Source organism: Barbus barbus, assembly GCF_936440315.1.
Source record: "Barbus barbus genome assembly, chromosome: 44".
In the NCBI taxonomy this organism is placed as follows: domain Eukaryota; kingdom Metazoa; phylum Chordata; class Actinopteri; order Cypriniformes; family Cyprinidae; genus Barbus; species Barbus barbus.
The window spans coordinates 14027533-14043423 of record NC_136722.1 but is presented as its reverse complement, the minus strand read 5'-3'; the positions used below and the strand labels follow the sequence as shown (position 1 = coordinate 14043423).

The window sequence follows — 15891 nt, the reverse complement described above, 5'->3', positions numbered from 1 at the left end:
ACACACACACACACAACATGATTTGTGCCCCCCCTAGAAATTCAAATGACCCCCTGATGGAGGTGCCCTAGCACCGGCTCTGGGTTTATGTGTGTTTTTCAAGTCTTTTATATGAGTGATACAGTAGTAATTGACATATCATTAATTACAGTACAGAAGCTATAAAATATATTTTCTGCCTTATTCTGTGTTAATACAAGTGTTTGTAGTACTGTATGTAAACTATCATACTGATTATACAACCATAACCATAAAATTGTAATTAGTAAAATGCATATCAAAAATATTATAGAACACAAATGATTGGTTATTGTCCAGCAGTGTAGGCTATTTTATTTCTTAGCCAATTAAAAGTAAGAGATAAGAAAAGGTTTTTTTTGTCACTTATACATAAATAAATAAATATTATTAGGCTTATTATTATTATTACTACATTTGACATTTCTGCCCCCTCACTTCTGAAATGATTGCTACTCCCCTGCCCTGTAACATAACTGAATATAAAACTTTAGCTATATGCCGTGTTATCTTAGTGTTAGCAGCAGTAGCTCACCGAGTGCAACCATTTTACGTCATCAAAATAATGGCACCCCCATAGTCCAAAATATGTATAAACCGATGTGATTTTTTTTAAATAACATAAATCTTTCATGGGTTTTCAACTACATATTTCAATAAGATGCATAATTTATGCTATATTAAGCCATACAAGGGTCTTAATACCCTTTAATTTGTGTTCTGAAGATACTGAAGGTTTTACGGGTTTGGAACGACATGAGGGTCAGTAATTAATGACAGAATTTTCATTTTTGGATGAACTATCCCTTTAAGGTTTCCATGCATGTGTTTCACTGGGTAGTTGTCGGTTCACTTACTGCGGGACAGGTTCTCCAGGGCTTTGCCGAGCTTCTTGCTCTCTTGCAGTATGTGATTGAGCTCATCAAAGTCTCGGCTCTCAGGTTTGGTCCTCCAGTCCCAGGTAGGGCGCAGTATTGAACGAGGCACTGCAACAGAAGTCAAATAAAATACTTTCAAAAACGTAACAATAATAATAATAATAATAGTAATAATAATTGAATTTGTTATCATTAAAATTATAGAAATTAAACAAATAAATTAAAAAGATATATATATATATATATATTACTATTGTACTGTTAAAAAGTATTTAATGAAAATAAAGTTTAACAATCATATAACAATCATAATTATTTTATTTTATTATATAGAACAACTGTCACGTTTTGTCCAAGATGATAAAGAAGAGCAGTCAGGTATAAATAAAAGTAATATTTAATACAACAAACTCCAAAGACTTAACAAACTTGAGACAACATGCCAACATTAACACAAACAATGCCAGACAATGAAGAAGAGGAAGTGAGCAACTTAAATACACAGTGGTAATAAATACAAATACAAACAGGTGTGCTTGTCCATTGTAACTGAAACAGGAAACTGACTGTGAATAAACTGAAAGTCCATGATGAAGAAACTGACTAAACTCAATCATGACAACAACGGTCACAATTACAATACTAATATGGCTGTCTTAATTTATTTGCCTTTTTTTTCCGGAAAACTGCTGACCTTCAAGCTTCTGACCTTCTATTGCTCATAACAGATTTCTAATCAATTCTCATTACAAATTTTGGAAGTTGTTAACGCGTGTTGCATTTTCAAATGTACGTTACAAGCAACCCAACCTAAGAGCACATGGAAAGATGAGCTGTTGTGGAGCATCTTTTAATATGAACCGAGCTGCTCAGAGACACTGAAAACATCAGGGCCCGTATTCACAAAACATTTTATGTTACTACTAAGAGTTCTCGTAAATAACAGTAAAACATTTTTAGCTAAGAGTTTTCTCTTAAAACCTATTCACAAAGCTGCTGAGACAAATTTTACTAAGGAATAGAGAGAAGTCTTAAGCTAAGAGTCAGGGTGGGGTTGACCTCGTTGCTATGGTTGATGTCAGCATGCTTACTAACTATGCACACAGGGATTGGCTGATAGTCTCTGTCAGAGATTTATTCATAGAAATATTGTAGCGCAATTATGTTGCCACATTCAAATAAAGGTTTAAAAATAAAAATGTTAATTGCCACATTCAAATAAAGATTTTAAAATGCAGGTTAAGTGTCACTAATTAAACAAGTATTCATTTAATTGTCAGCCTTGTACATGTGTGCTTCTTGTAAACAATTAGTGAATATGCATATAAACAGCCTTTTAATTAACAGAGCAGAATAATCTTTGCTGATAGTCAGACATGCAAACGTAAAAGAAAACCAGACTGGAAGCAAGCACAGCTGTTACTTCTTGTCCAACTGGTTAATGAAAACAAGGATATAATCAAAGGAAAATCTGGAGTTGGGATAACCACCAAAACCAAAGGCAATACCTTTTTAAAAGCTCATTATCATCAAATGTTTCTAAAATGTTCACGTTCCGAGGCAAATTGCCGGCAACAGCCATTTTAGGACAGTTTGTGGTTTGGTCTTAGTGACTTTGGAGTCCTCTTCCCTACTCCTAACGTTTCACAGATTTAGGAGCTTGTTTAAGCTCTAAAACGCTTTGTGAAATACACTTAGAGCAAAAATTGAGGAGTCCTAAATTTAGGACTGACACACCCATTATTTTTAAGATTTTCTCCTAAATTGGCAAGTTTTGTGAATACGGGTCCAGATCATGACCTGCTTGCATGTTGTCAAAAGTACTGGTACTTCAGTACCAAGTACTTAAAATTAAAAAAAAACGTAACGATACCAGACTTTCCACAGTACCAGAAATACCAAGTACCGACTTGCTGACAGGAAGCTGCTTTCAAACGGTCCCATATTTGTGTGAGTGTCTATGAAGGGTGTCAAAAATTTCAATTTGCAACCTGTTTTTGCAGCGTTGAGCATTGTAGCCAATCACAGATATGGTTGTTGAGCATGTGAAGGCAATGGCCAATCAGAGGCATGTAATTCATAATCGCCAGAGTTCGTTCAGCATGAGCTCTCCACTCTCACGAAAAGTTTTGTTAAGTATAAACACAAAGTAAATAAGCAACGTATTATATAGACATATTTTTTGATTATAATGGGAGTTTTCACTCAGTCATTGAGCTTGTGCTGTGGCTGAACTGAAATTAAATTATTGATTATCATTCATTGATTATAAGGGTGTCTTTGCTCACTTTCTGTGTACAACCCATTCGTAATTTGAATAAAAGTTTAATTTTCATGCAAAATATACACTGCAAAGTTTCAGGACTGTCGACTGTATTAAAATGCGGGAGTGAATCTGAAATTACAATGTTTGACATTGTGATAACCATAGCAGTGGACGGGACAAAACCAAAAGGTTTAAATAAAGGAGTTAATGTTTAATTATTATTGTTCTTTTTTTACCATGGTATTGACTTGGGTATCGAGTATCGTGTACTTTTGATGGCATCAGTACCGACTATTAGATTTTTGGTATGGTGACACCCCTAGTGTAAATAAACACATCAGACTAAATCACAGCCTTTGTGATTTGATAATCACACAAGCCATATCACATTCTCACAACCTTGCATTGTTGGAATTCATCACAACGCAAATTTTTTTCTTCTAATTTATGCAAATCATATAAAAATCAGAAAAATACCAAAATCCAATAGCTAAATATGCAAAAATCCCATCCAACTGAAATCAATATCAGTCACTTTGTTGACTTGAGCAACCGCTGAGCATTTTAAAGGCAATTTTACTTTGTCCAGGACTCTTGACAACTTGTTTTGGGAAAAAGTACTTCAAATTGTACTATTTTAGCGCTGTCACTGTTCATAGCCCCAGTGCAAAAAATCCAAACGTGCGCAGATTGTCAGACATATGCAATACATCTGCGAGTCTGACTAAGAGCACTTGCAGCAAAGAGTGTAACACTGAATAATTTAAAACACTCACAACGTCAAGCTAAATGTGTTTGCTACTGCTGTGACTCAGAGGTATTTGCTTTCAGTGCAGTGCATGTTTTGCAAATTATTTCTGTACAGGGTGTTTTCCAATCCACATTCCCCAAGCCTCTGTAATTGCTTTAAACACGGCCTATGCGGACAAAAAGTACTGTGAGCATGCAATATAATGGCACACAGTAAGAGTTGCATTTTCACCTGACAAAAAAACAAAAAAAACTCCATGAACACAATGACAGCATAGGTTATCTCAGGTAAAAGATCAAAACAGCTCATTAGCTTTTGCGATCAAGCACCACAGAGCTAAAGCTGGATGCTGGATACCCAGAACGACTAATTAGTGAATGTTATAATGTTCTGGGAGATCATTTGGATTGTTCTGAAATTAGTATTTTGATGCCTTAAGGACTGTGCTTTTATGCATGAGCTTGATTTGCATAAAATCATGACAGAATCATGACAATATATCAGGTAGATCTATAGCATATATCAGAGTCATGCGCAATTTTTTGCTTAGGAAGAACAGATTCTGTCTTTCCGTCTCATCCATGAGCTTGAAAATGAGAGACACTATGCATACTGCAGCAGGTTTCCATGTGTGAATTACACTGTTTATTTTGCATGTGCTGCAGAGTAACCTCTGGACTCATTGTGTGAAATATCACTGCCTGGAAACCAAGAGCCTATGTTTTTGTGAACACCTGACATAGCTGACACTTCAAAGATGCTAAATTAATAATTCACGCAACAAAAAAAAAAGCAAAATTTACCACAGCTCTCAAATCTCATACACACTTGCCAATATCAAAACTTGACATCGAGAAGTGCATTTACATGTACAAAGCAAATGTTCATTATAAAAACCAAACAAAGCATGAAAATGTTTGAGACTTTGAATAGGTTTCCTTTTCGATAAAACAACAAAGATTTAGGAAGTTAACATGACCTACAATTAACCCTGTACAGCCTGACATATATTAATTCATTAATAATATGAAACAACACTTTAAAAATAAATTTTTAATGGAAAATGGAGTGTTTTGAGCACTGCTGAAATATTAAAAGGCTTTGCATACGTGTTTTTCAATATCTCCAATATATTCCAATATTTCAATAATATATTTATAAAATCTCTTATTAATATTGTATTTAAATTCTTATTTTTTATGATCAAAATTCTAGATTCTGATGTTTTCTTTATAAAGACAGCAAAAAGACAACAACCTAAAGTGGGCCATTTTAGAATTATATTAAAATAATTTTTACTTGCTAAAAAAGTAAATATTAGTCAGATGACAGAAGGCATGTAGTATATTGTGTACAAAAGCAAAGTTTTGGCCTTGATAATAATATAGAGGCCTTAAAAAATTGCGTATTGAATATGATAAACTAGGTTTGATAGGGTTAAACATTATCTACATATGACTGCGTATGTACTGTAAATGCACTCAATGACTTCTGTGTTTTTGTGTTCCATTACCACAATACACAAAATTAATGAATAATGATTTCACCCCTCAAAAAAATAAATCACTCACCCTCATTTCCTTCCAAACCCGTAAAACCTTAGTTCATCTTCAGAAGAAAAATTAAGATATTTTTTATATCTTAAATATCTTAAAAGTATTCTTTTAGCTTCATAAAATTAAGGTTGAAACACAGATGACACATGGACTATTTTAACAATTTGCTTACTACCTTTCTTGGCCTTGAACATGTCAGTTGCGCTGCTGTCTATGCTGAGTCAGAAAGCTCTCGGATTTCATCAAAAACATCTTAAGTTGTGTTCCAAAGATGAACGAAGGTTTGGAAGGACATGAGGGAATTAATGACAGAATTTTCATTTTTGGGTGAACTATCCCTTTAATTTTGAGCCTTTCCCGAAATAAAGCTCTTTTTCATCCTTTTTAGATCTTGGCAGTGTCTACATTCATTTTAAGGAAAAGAGCAAAAGGTCATTCAGGACATTTGGAAGGACAACAATAAACCATTTAAAATTTAGTTGAACTATTGATTTAAAATACAAGAACAAAAATCACAGGATTTTACAAACTCACTTATGTGAAAACCATCTAAATAACTCAACTGGAAATGGGCACAGGCACACATCCAGTTTAAAATGGGGTTACATGTATTTACAATCTCCCTTTGTGCCATTTCCCCAAAACTGGCCAACAGCCTACACTCAGGCAGAAATAGAACCGCTGTCAGTAACAGAGCATCATATTAAATTATTAAAGACGCTGATACGAGTTACTCTCTCAGCAATACATATCACTCAGAGCTCATGCTGATAGCCTCCATAATGGCACTATCTAAAGATAGAAGTCGTCATTGTTCACTAATGTACAAACAGTCTCCTCTATTTCTGCTCTCTGAAAATGCTCGGCTGATCTCAGATTAACAGCCAGCCGAATCACATAAAACTGATGTAATGACACTAGCTTCTCTCTTGCAGCAGGACTCACATGATTTAGACTCAGGAGACGGAGGGGAAATGTTGGACACCGCCAGGTCGCTCTTTGATTTCTTGGGCTTCTTGGGATGGATCTGCCAAGGTTTTTCATAACCCCTGGAGTCCCGTCGTGTGCCTTTGTATTCTACAGAGAGAGAAACTGGTAGTGATCTACATTTTCTCTATGTGCGAAACAGCTTGAAGGATTCTGAACTATACCCACCTGAGGAGCTTTCGGCCCACAGTGCTGCAGATCCCGACAGGGTCCTCTGAATCCTGCCGGGACTCTCCTGCTTGGTTTGCAGATGGCCAATGAGGAAAGGAATGGGGTGGTCTGGTGTCTCAGTTATCAGTTTGGTCATCATCTCCTATCAGAGCCAAACAAAAAGCGATTAGAGTACAGACGTGCAGCATGTGAGTTAATGCCAGAGAACTTGTCCTAAAGTAGCACATTGTCAAGCCAGCTTGCGTCGTGCCAAGCTCAGCATCAGCAGCGCTGGCAAGCTTTCACCATCAGGAAAACTAATTAGGTAATTGGTCAGGTAAATATTCTCACACTGATATTGAGTATTATATGAGCAATAGCATGCAAGAGGATATTGCTGGAGGCTAACTGGCAGGATGGAAGGCTAAAAATTAGATTTATGTTAAAAGAAATTGCTGGTAGAAATCATCAAAATTCAATTTCTGCAAAAGGAGGAAAGTAAGATTGTAGTTTTAATGATGAGGGGTATCTGCAGAGTTGTTTAAAGCATATTTAAGACTTTTTTTAGTCCTGTAAGACCTGCACAAATAAAATGAACACTGTCCATACAGAACACACCAAATAATATAAACAGACACACATTCAACTGCAAAACAATGTAACTACAAGTTTAAAATGCTCAAGACATTCAAAATACATTGTTAGGTATATATGTATTAATATGTATTGATGTTGGTTAATGTAGCGATATATAAATACATATGAATTAGAGTTCATATGATATCATTAGATTTTCATATGATAATGTGTTTAAATAAAGGCAATAAACAGCCAATACTGATGAAATCTATACATTACGTGTTAAATAATGATGGAATTTTTAACACTTTTACACAATTTAACGTCATTATGGCTTCATTCATTCTAATTGGAAGTTATTAATCACAACTGTTTTATTCTAATAACAGTCCTATTTTTAATTGCATGAAATGTAAAAAAAAAAAAAAAAAAGACATTAAGTACAAAAAAAAATACTGTTAAATGAATTGAAAGTATTTTCAAGGTAATTAAATAAAAATGCATCATAAAAAAAAGAAAAAAAATCTAAAATCATATAATACATTCTATTTTTAAGTAAACAAAAGTAAAAACAACACATTGTCAATAATATCACAGGACTATTCTCACACTGTAAAAATGGGTATGCTTTATATATGTTTGGAAGATACCTTGTAGGAGAGCATCATATTTAAGGATTTTTGTATCAAAATGTTTGAAACCAATAAGATATTGCAATCACAAAAAATCCAATCTGTACAAGATCAGATTTCTGGAAATGTATTTTCCACTGTGTGACACCAAAAATGAGACTAATGTTGAAAAATACAATTAAAAAGAAAATGCTGGTAGGCATCATAAAAATTGCATTTAAAATGTGTTAAGCCTGTTTGAAGCCAGATTAGTTTCCCAATCCAGGAGTTTCCAAACAGGGCCGGAAAAGGGGTGCTATAGTGGAAAATTAGGTTTTAGAATTTAGGTTTTACCAACTGTGTAACAATCAGGGGAATCTGCAGAGTTCTAAAAGCAAATTAAGACGTTTTAAATATGTTTGAAACCACTGATAGACTGTAATCACATAAAATCCAGTCCGGACAAAATCAGATTTACGAGAGAAAGCACCCCTCAGATGCAATTTGTTCCATTATAAACCAAAGTTGTGTCGAAAATAAAAATTTACCCATTCGCTGGAAAAACAACTTTTGTGCAATTATGACTTTGAGTTGTAAAAACAAAATTAGGCATTTCGTAAATAATGCACTTTGTCTAGTGCATGTAAAAACAACTTTCATCAGTTTCCACTTCTACAAAACAAAGTCAGTTCTGTGTTACAAGCCAGACAATCACAAATCAACAAGATGGTAGATGCAAACGCAGTAATTACGACACATAACCCTTGTTGGGTAATTAATCTAACCTAGCAACAGGGGACACATAAAAGAGAGCTGAAATTTGTGGCTTTAGCAGGAGGTAAATTGAGCAGGGCTGTGTTACTGTAACTACCCCAGACTCCACAGTGAGTAATTGCCCTTGTGGTAAACAGGAAAGCACGAAGAGGATTAGCACACACTCGTTTCAAGAATGTAAATCATTTGATGCTATCTGAGAGGGGTTTTCCCTGCCTACTTCACTGACCTCTTTAATATAGACGTCAACAGGGCAATGATACGGTTGGAAGTTGCAGCCAATGGGAAAGGCTTACTTACTGTAATTCAAATACTAATCTGCATGCACAGACATACTGAAATTTAGGTCAAAATCCCTGCACAGAAATAAGCTTTTTGATTGATTTTCTTGCATCATCAGGATGGAGAAACACAGGATCTCTCGATCATGCTGACAGACTGGGGAAATTGGCAGGGGGAGGCAATCTCAGCCTTTCTAATAGACAAATTGACTGCAAGCCAAGTTCAGTGCCAGTTTTAAAGAACAAGCTCTCTTGTGGACGACATTTCCAAAGCACTTCCTTCAGCCATTGACATTCTGTGCCAGAGAATGTTTGTAGTACTACTCTTACTATTTCTGCAATAGTATGTGAACCATGCACAGTAAGCACTTTTTCATGCATAAAACACCAGTTGATCTACTACATCTGCCAAAATGTTAAGGGTACAGCATGAGCAAAATTCTGCATCCCACAATGCAATGAAGGACTTTGACCTTCCTTATGCAACCTGAAGAGTGAATTGAAATTAATATCAGTGTGAGTTCCAACTTACTCCAACAATACCAAGGGTTAGGACTTCAAATGTATCACTTAAAATGAATTAAAAATGTGCCATTTTAAAACAATATATATATCATTTTTTTTTTGTTTGTTTAACAGGCTATTAAGACTTGTTTTCAGTATATCTTGAATTAATCTGAGGGTTTTTTTCTAGTTTCAAGCATAAACTAACAAATGTATGTATGTTGGGGCATATAAGTATTTGATACACTGCCGATTTTTCCCACTTTGTCAACTGTGAGAGACAGAATATATTTTTTAAAAATCCAGAAAATCACATTGGATGATTTTTGAATAATTACTTTCCATTTTATTGCATGAAATAAGTATATGATATAATAGAAAAATAGAACTTAATATTTGGTACAGAAACCTTTGTTTACAATTACAGAGGCTGGACGTTTCCTGTAGTTCTTAACCAGGTTTGCACACACTGCAGCAGGGATTTTGGCCCACTCCTCCATACAGGTCTTCTCCAGATCTTTCAGGTTTTGGGGCTGTCGCTGGGCAACACGGAGTTTCAGCTCCCTCCATAGATTCTCTATTGGGTTCAGGTCTGGAGACTGGCTAGGCCACTCCAGGACCTTGAAATGCTTTTTACGGAGCCACTCCTTAGCCCTTGCTGTGTGTTTGGCATCACTGTCATGCTGGAAGACCCAGCCACGACCCATCTTCAATGCCCTTACTGAAGGAAGGAGGTTGTTGCCCAAAATCTCGCGATACATGGCCCCATCCATCCTCCCTTCAATACGGTGCAGTCGTCCTGTCCCCTTTGCAGAAAAGCACCCCCAAAGCATTATGTTTCCACCCCCATGCTTCACGGTTGGGATGGTGTTCTTGGGATTGCACTCATCCTTCTTCCTCCAAACACGGCGAGTGGAGTTTATACCAAAAAGTTCTATTTCGGTCTCATCTGACCACATGACCTTCTCCCATGCCTCCTCTGGATCATCCAGATGGTCTTTGGCAAACTTCAGATGGGGCTGGACATGTGCTGGCTTGAGCAGGGGAACTTTGCGCGCGCAGGATTTTAATCCATGATGGTGTAGTGTGTTACTAATGGTCACCGTTGAGACTGTGGTCCCAGCTCTCTTCAGGTCATTGACCAGGTCCTCCCGTGTAGTTCTAGGCTGATCCCTCACCTTTCTCAAGATCATTGATACTCCACAAGGCGAGATCTTGCATGGAGCCCCAGTCCGAGGGAGATTTTTCCCCAACAGGCAAACAGCTTCTCACCAAGCTGTTTGCCTATTGTCCTGTAGCCCATCCCAGCCTTGTGCAGGTCTACAATTTTGTCCTTAATGTCCTTAGACAGCTCTTTGGTCTTGCCCATAGTGGAGAGGTTGGAGTCTGATTGATTGTGTGAACAGGTGTCTTTTATACAGATAACGAGTTCAAACAGGAGCAATTAATACAGGTAATGAGTGGAGGATAGGAGGGCTTCTTAAAGACAAACTAACAGGTCGGTGAGAGCCAGAATTCTTGCTGGTTGGTAGGTAATCAAATACTTATTTCATGCAATAAAATGGAAGTTAATTATTTAAAAATCATACAATGTGATTTTCTGGATTTTTTATTTTTTTCTTAGATTCTGTCTCTCACAGTTGAGGTGTACCTACGATGAAAATTACAGATCTCTCCATTCTTTGAAAGTGGGAAAACTTCGGCAGTGTATCAAATACTTATTTGCCCCACTGTATATATGTCTTTGTTTGTTTGTTCATTTGTTTATTTACTTATTTAGACCACATTAATTATTCTTCAGGAACATTTTTACATTTTTTGCATATAAAATAATGCTGCTGGTTAAATAGAAATGCCCTGAAAGGGGTTTGAGATATTAATAATCACAACTTAACATTTGTTGTGAGACCTTAATTTCCAAATCCAAACTAAATTACTAATTGCAGCAATAAATTGTTATTTCAGTCTAGAAAGCATGCATTACATTTTTTGAATACTATAACAATCTTTAATGCAGGATGTGATTGATTTTTTTTTTCACAAATTATTTTTTAAATAATAATAATAAAGAAATATTTGTTACCGTTCAGATGGACAGTTCAGGTCAGTGTTAATTTTGACAGCAAATTTTTATTATTTGAGTCATAGTCTTTTGACTAAAATGCCATTTAGTTTGTCATATGTAAAAAAAATCTGAATTGTTTGTTTTAGTCTAGCAAAAAAATATAGACTAAATATCATAAGATTTTAGTCGACTAAATCTACAGTAAATTTAGTTGGCTAAAATCTAATGGGTTTAGTTACAGTGCATTAATTAAGCATTTCTCTAAAATTTCCAAACTCATTATATAGGTTTGATATTGTTTTTGTTTTTTTTATCATGATAGACTGCAATTTAACTGCGGTGACACACAACATGCCTTTGTTAAAATTGAATAAAACCACTTCTCATAAAGAACAAGAGCATGGTCTTCTTTTTAATGAAATGCCAATGGTTGGCTAATTATGCATTCTTTATAACAACTTGTTTACCATATTCTTCATTCTTTCAAGCAGACATATTTATTTCTATAAATAAATTTAGATTAATCTTTAGGGCTACTAAAGTTTTTCAGTCAAGAGCAGTGAGTGATTGTATGTCTTTCTTTTGTTGCTTGATTAACATCAATGACTCTAAATTAGGCTGCTATCCCTCAATCTATCTAATCAAATGCATGGTGTGATGGCCGATGAAGTGGCCACACGGTAAACCGGTATTTGACACGCACCCATGCACATGTATAATACTTGTTCTCTTTTTTGGTTGTGCACTTAATTTAATTTGCTTACTAGTATTTGATTTAACTTTGGTTACAGATCACCTAATTTACATTTCATAATAACGACAGACACAGATTTGGTTCATCTTTACGGTTTTATTTTCAATTTGTATTCATTTCCGACCAGAGGTGACTAGTTTGGGCGCACACTTTCTAGTTATCGATGGTATACTGTGTTAACATTTATTTTCTTTGAGGTTGGGCGCTGTCTGGATGCTTCGCTGTCTTCTGGTGGTGGTCCGTGCTCATAAAGGACCGGGGGGGTGGGGGACTATTTGTTTATTTACCCATTTTCGTTTATTATAATAATTTGTGTATGTTAATTTGCTGTTTATGATCTAGTTCTTTATTTTAAGTTAACTATTTGATGGTGTTTAGTGATGTTGGTAATATCCTTTGTGTATGTATGAGTGTGTGTGTAATGGACTAGTCCTTTGTGTATAAAAGTTCCCTCCGTGTGTCGTTTGAGAGGTCACGTTTTTCTTTGTCTGTTTGTTTGGTTGCCTTTTGATCATTAAGTTTGGTTTTGTTCAGTTGACCACTTTTATGGGCCCAGACCTTCTTGACTACCATTTAGTTTCTAAATTATTTAATTTGTGACTTTAGTTGTATTTAATTTTTTTTTTTTTTGGAAATCCTGCGTTTCTTGCCTTGGACTGCTCGGTCCCTTACAAATTAAGTTGATGGATGCAATGTATTGATACACATTCTCCCTACTGTTTACGTTCACAGCTGTGTTTACATGTATACTCGTCAAAACGGACATTTCGACATAATTTTGTGTGTCTTTCTCCGTTCATGCGACGTGAATGAGCACTCACGTGCTGTGAGACGCACTTTCTGTGTGTGTATGCTTCAGTGTCTGCGCTCAGAAAACCAGACCGAATTGTGTTCTCTTGCGTCGTCAGATTTATGCATATGCCTGCTCTCCTCTTACTCCCACATATTGACATTTTTTAATTTTAGCTTATGTCCCGCCGGTTCATATGTTCTCATCTAACCTTCTATGCAGCAGATTCGTTCTGAATTAATCTCTTCCCAAATCGTCCCTACCTAACATTTTCATCTTGTTTTTATTTGTTGACGAAAATGTCAATAGATTTACGTCATCATTTTTGTCATTCAAAAAGAGTTTTCGTTTGTTATCGTCTCATTGTCGTTAGTGAAAAAAATGTTGTTAACGAAAATTATGAGTCAATGAAATTAACACTGGTTCATATGTTAATGCTGTAAACAAATAGTCCTTCACGATATCATTTTCATTAAACATATTATCCTCGCTCTTGCTGACACAAATTCTCTTTATCTTCTGTTCTGTTCGCATCCTTGAAGCCTCTTCCTTCAGCAGAGTTCATGAGTGTTTTCAGCTGAGCTATCATGAGTCACAAGGATACTGATACTGTGTGTTTCCCACAGACTGTCTCAGTCACTGCCAGAAACTCTTCAGAAAATGAAGCAAGAATTCCTTGTTAAGGGATTAAAATGAATTATTTACTATAGTCTCCTGACTCACTGTCTAGACACAGTATGGATGCAATAAGTTATTAATATGTTGCCTCTGTTGATCTTACTGTATATATGGTGACTTTTTAACCAGTACCAGCACTCTCGTTATTCCTCTGATTCCTTCATTTATGCCTTGTCACAGCAGGGAGATGCTGACTGAAGGCTGGGACCGAGTTCTGGATGGGTTCCAGCCCTTGAGACAGAAGGAGGAGGAAAGGCAAGGAGTGGTACAGCCGCAAAGAGCAACATGTATGTTACATATATACAGTGGCATGTATACATTACAGTTTGGAATAATTAAGATTTATTTATTTAAATCTATTATCCCACCATGCATTTAATTGAACAAAACACAGTAAAAATAGCGATATTGTCAAATAGTATAACAATTTAAAAGAACGGTTTCTATATTAATATATTATGGTTTTCAAATATTAAGCTACCAAAACGTTTTTTTTTTTTTTACGTTGATAATAATAAGAATCATTATTAATAACTGAGCACCAGTAATAACTGATTATAACTGAGTACCAAATCAGCATATTAGAATCATTTCTGAAGGATCATGTGACACTGAAGGCTGGAGTAATGGCAGCTGAAAATGCAGCTTTGCATCACAGGAATAAATAAAATTTTAAAATATATTAACATAGAAAACAGTTATTTAAAATTGCAAATATATATATATATTTTGATCAAATAAATACAGTCTTGTTGAGCATAATAGATTATTTTAAAAAGCATTAATATAATTTAGATTAAAAAACAAAAACAAAGTGCATAATTAAGATGACAATGACAATTTATTTATATAGCACAATTAATTTCAACTTCTGTCGACCAATGTGCTTTCCAGTAAGTCATTAAAAACAGAAAAACACACAACAAACAAACAGTAAAGGTATAAAATCATACAACTATCCCATCAGCCATACGCTTTAGAAGATAAAAATGTCTTTAGCCTGGACTTAAAAATATTACAAGAAGAAGCTTGTCTAATGGAGAGTGGCAAGGCATTCCAAAGCCTGGGGGTAGCAATACAAAAAGCACGATCTCCCCTGCACTCAAGCCTCGACCTAGGGGTAGACAATAGATCCTGGTTGGAAGACTGAAGGGATCTAATGGGTTAATACTCAGACAGTAACTCACAGAGATAGGTAGGGGCCAAACCATTTCGAGATTTATAAACAAGGAGAAAATTTTTAAAATCCACTCTAAAACAAACAGGCAACCAATGTAGTGAGCGTAAAATAGGAGTAATATGCTCCCTCTTTTTAACCCCACTCAAGAGTCGAGCCGCAGCGTTTTGAACAAGCTGCAAATGGGATAAAGCTGTCTTGCTAATCCCAAAATAAAGTGAGTTGCAGTAGTCCAGCCTAGATAAAATAAAAGCGTGAATTATTTTTTCAAAATCTTTAAAAGAAAGAAAAGGCTTTGCTTTAGAAAACAAATGCAGCTGAAAAAAGCAAGCTTTGACTACTGAATTTATTTGACGGTCAAACGTTAAGCCATCATCAAAAATAAAACCCAGGTTTTTTTACCCATGATTTCAGACACAGATATATCTCATCCAAATCCAATTTTGGGGATTCTAAAAATTCAGGTGGGCTAAAAACAATCATTTCAGTTTTCTTTTCATTAAAAATTAAAAAAAATTATGAAAGCCAAGCCTTCACATCCGCCAAACATGCCATAAGAGACTCAAAACCCACAGAATTTTGTTTAACAGGCAGATAAACCTAAGTGTCATCCACATAACAGTGAAATGACAGTCCATCTTTTCTAAAAATCAAGCCAAGAGGGAGCATATAGAGAGAGAAAAACAAAGGAGCCAAAATAGAACCCTGGGGAACCCCACAGGGCAAAAAAAAAGCATTACTCAATTAATGTTCACCAATCTTGACTGAAAAACTCCTATTTCCAAAATACGATTTAAACCAGTCTAGAGCTATACCTCTTAAACCAATGCAATGTTCTAATCGATCAATGAGAATAGCATGGTCGACTGTATCGAAAGCAGCCACATGATATTAAAATATCATTATAAGAACCTTCAAAAGCGCAGTCTTGGTGGAATGACATTTACGAAAACCTGACTGAAATGTTTCAAACATTGAGTTATCAGCTATAAAACTGTGAAAACACAATTTTTTCCAGAATCTTGGAGATAAAAGGCAAATTAGAAATGGACCTAAAATTTGTGAAAACTGA

At 35.4% G+C, this 15891-nt stretch overlaps 1 protein-coding gene across 1 annotated transcript in view; it reads right to left on the bottom strand.

The window, feature by feature from the left end:
* LOC306863288 (uncharacterized protein C8orf34 homolog) overlaps window positions 1-15891 on the bottom strand; it is a gene marked incomplete at its 3' end in the record, with an annotated part of 130502 nt that overhangs the window by 97101 nt on the left and 17510 nt on the right. Inside the window, exons 2-4 of the mRNA XM_079406537.1 lie at window positions 6625-6769; window positions 6415-6546; window positions 876-1004 (exon numbers count right to left, since the gene is read on the bottom strand). Of these exons, the coding sequence (XP_079262663.1) occupies window positions 876-1004; window positions 6415-6546; window positions 6625-6769 (406 nt within the window). The remainder of the gene's footprint in view (window positions 1-875; window positions 1005-6414; window positions 6547-6624; window positions 6770-15891) is intronic.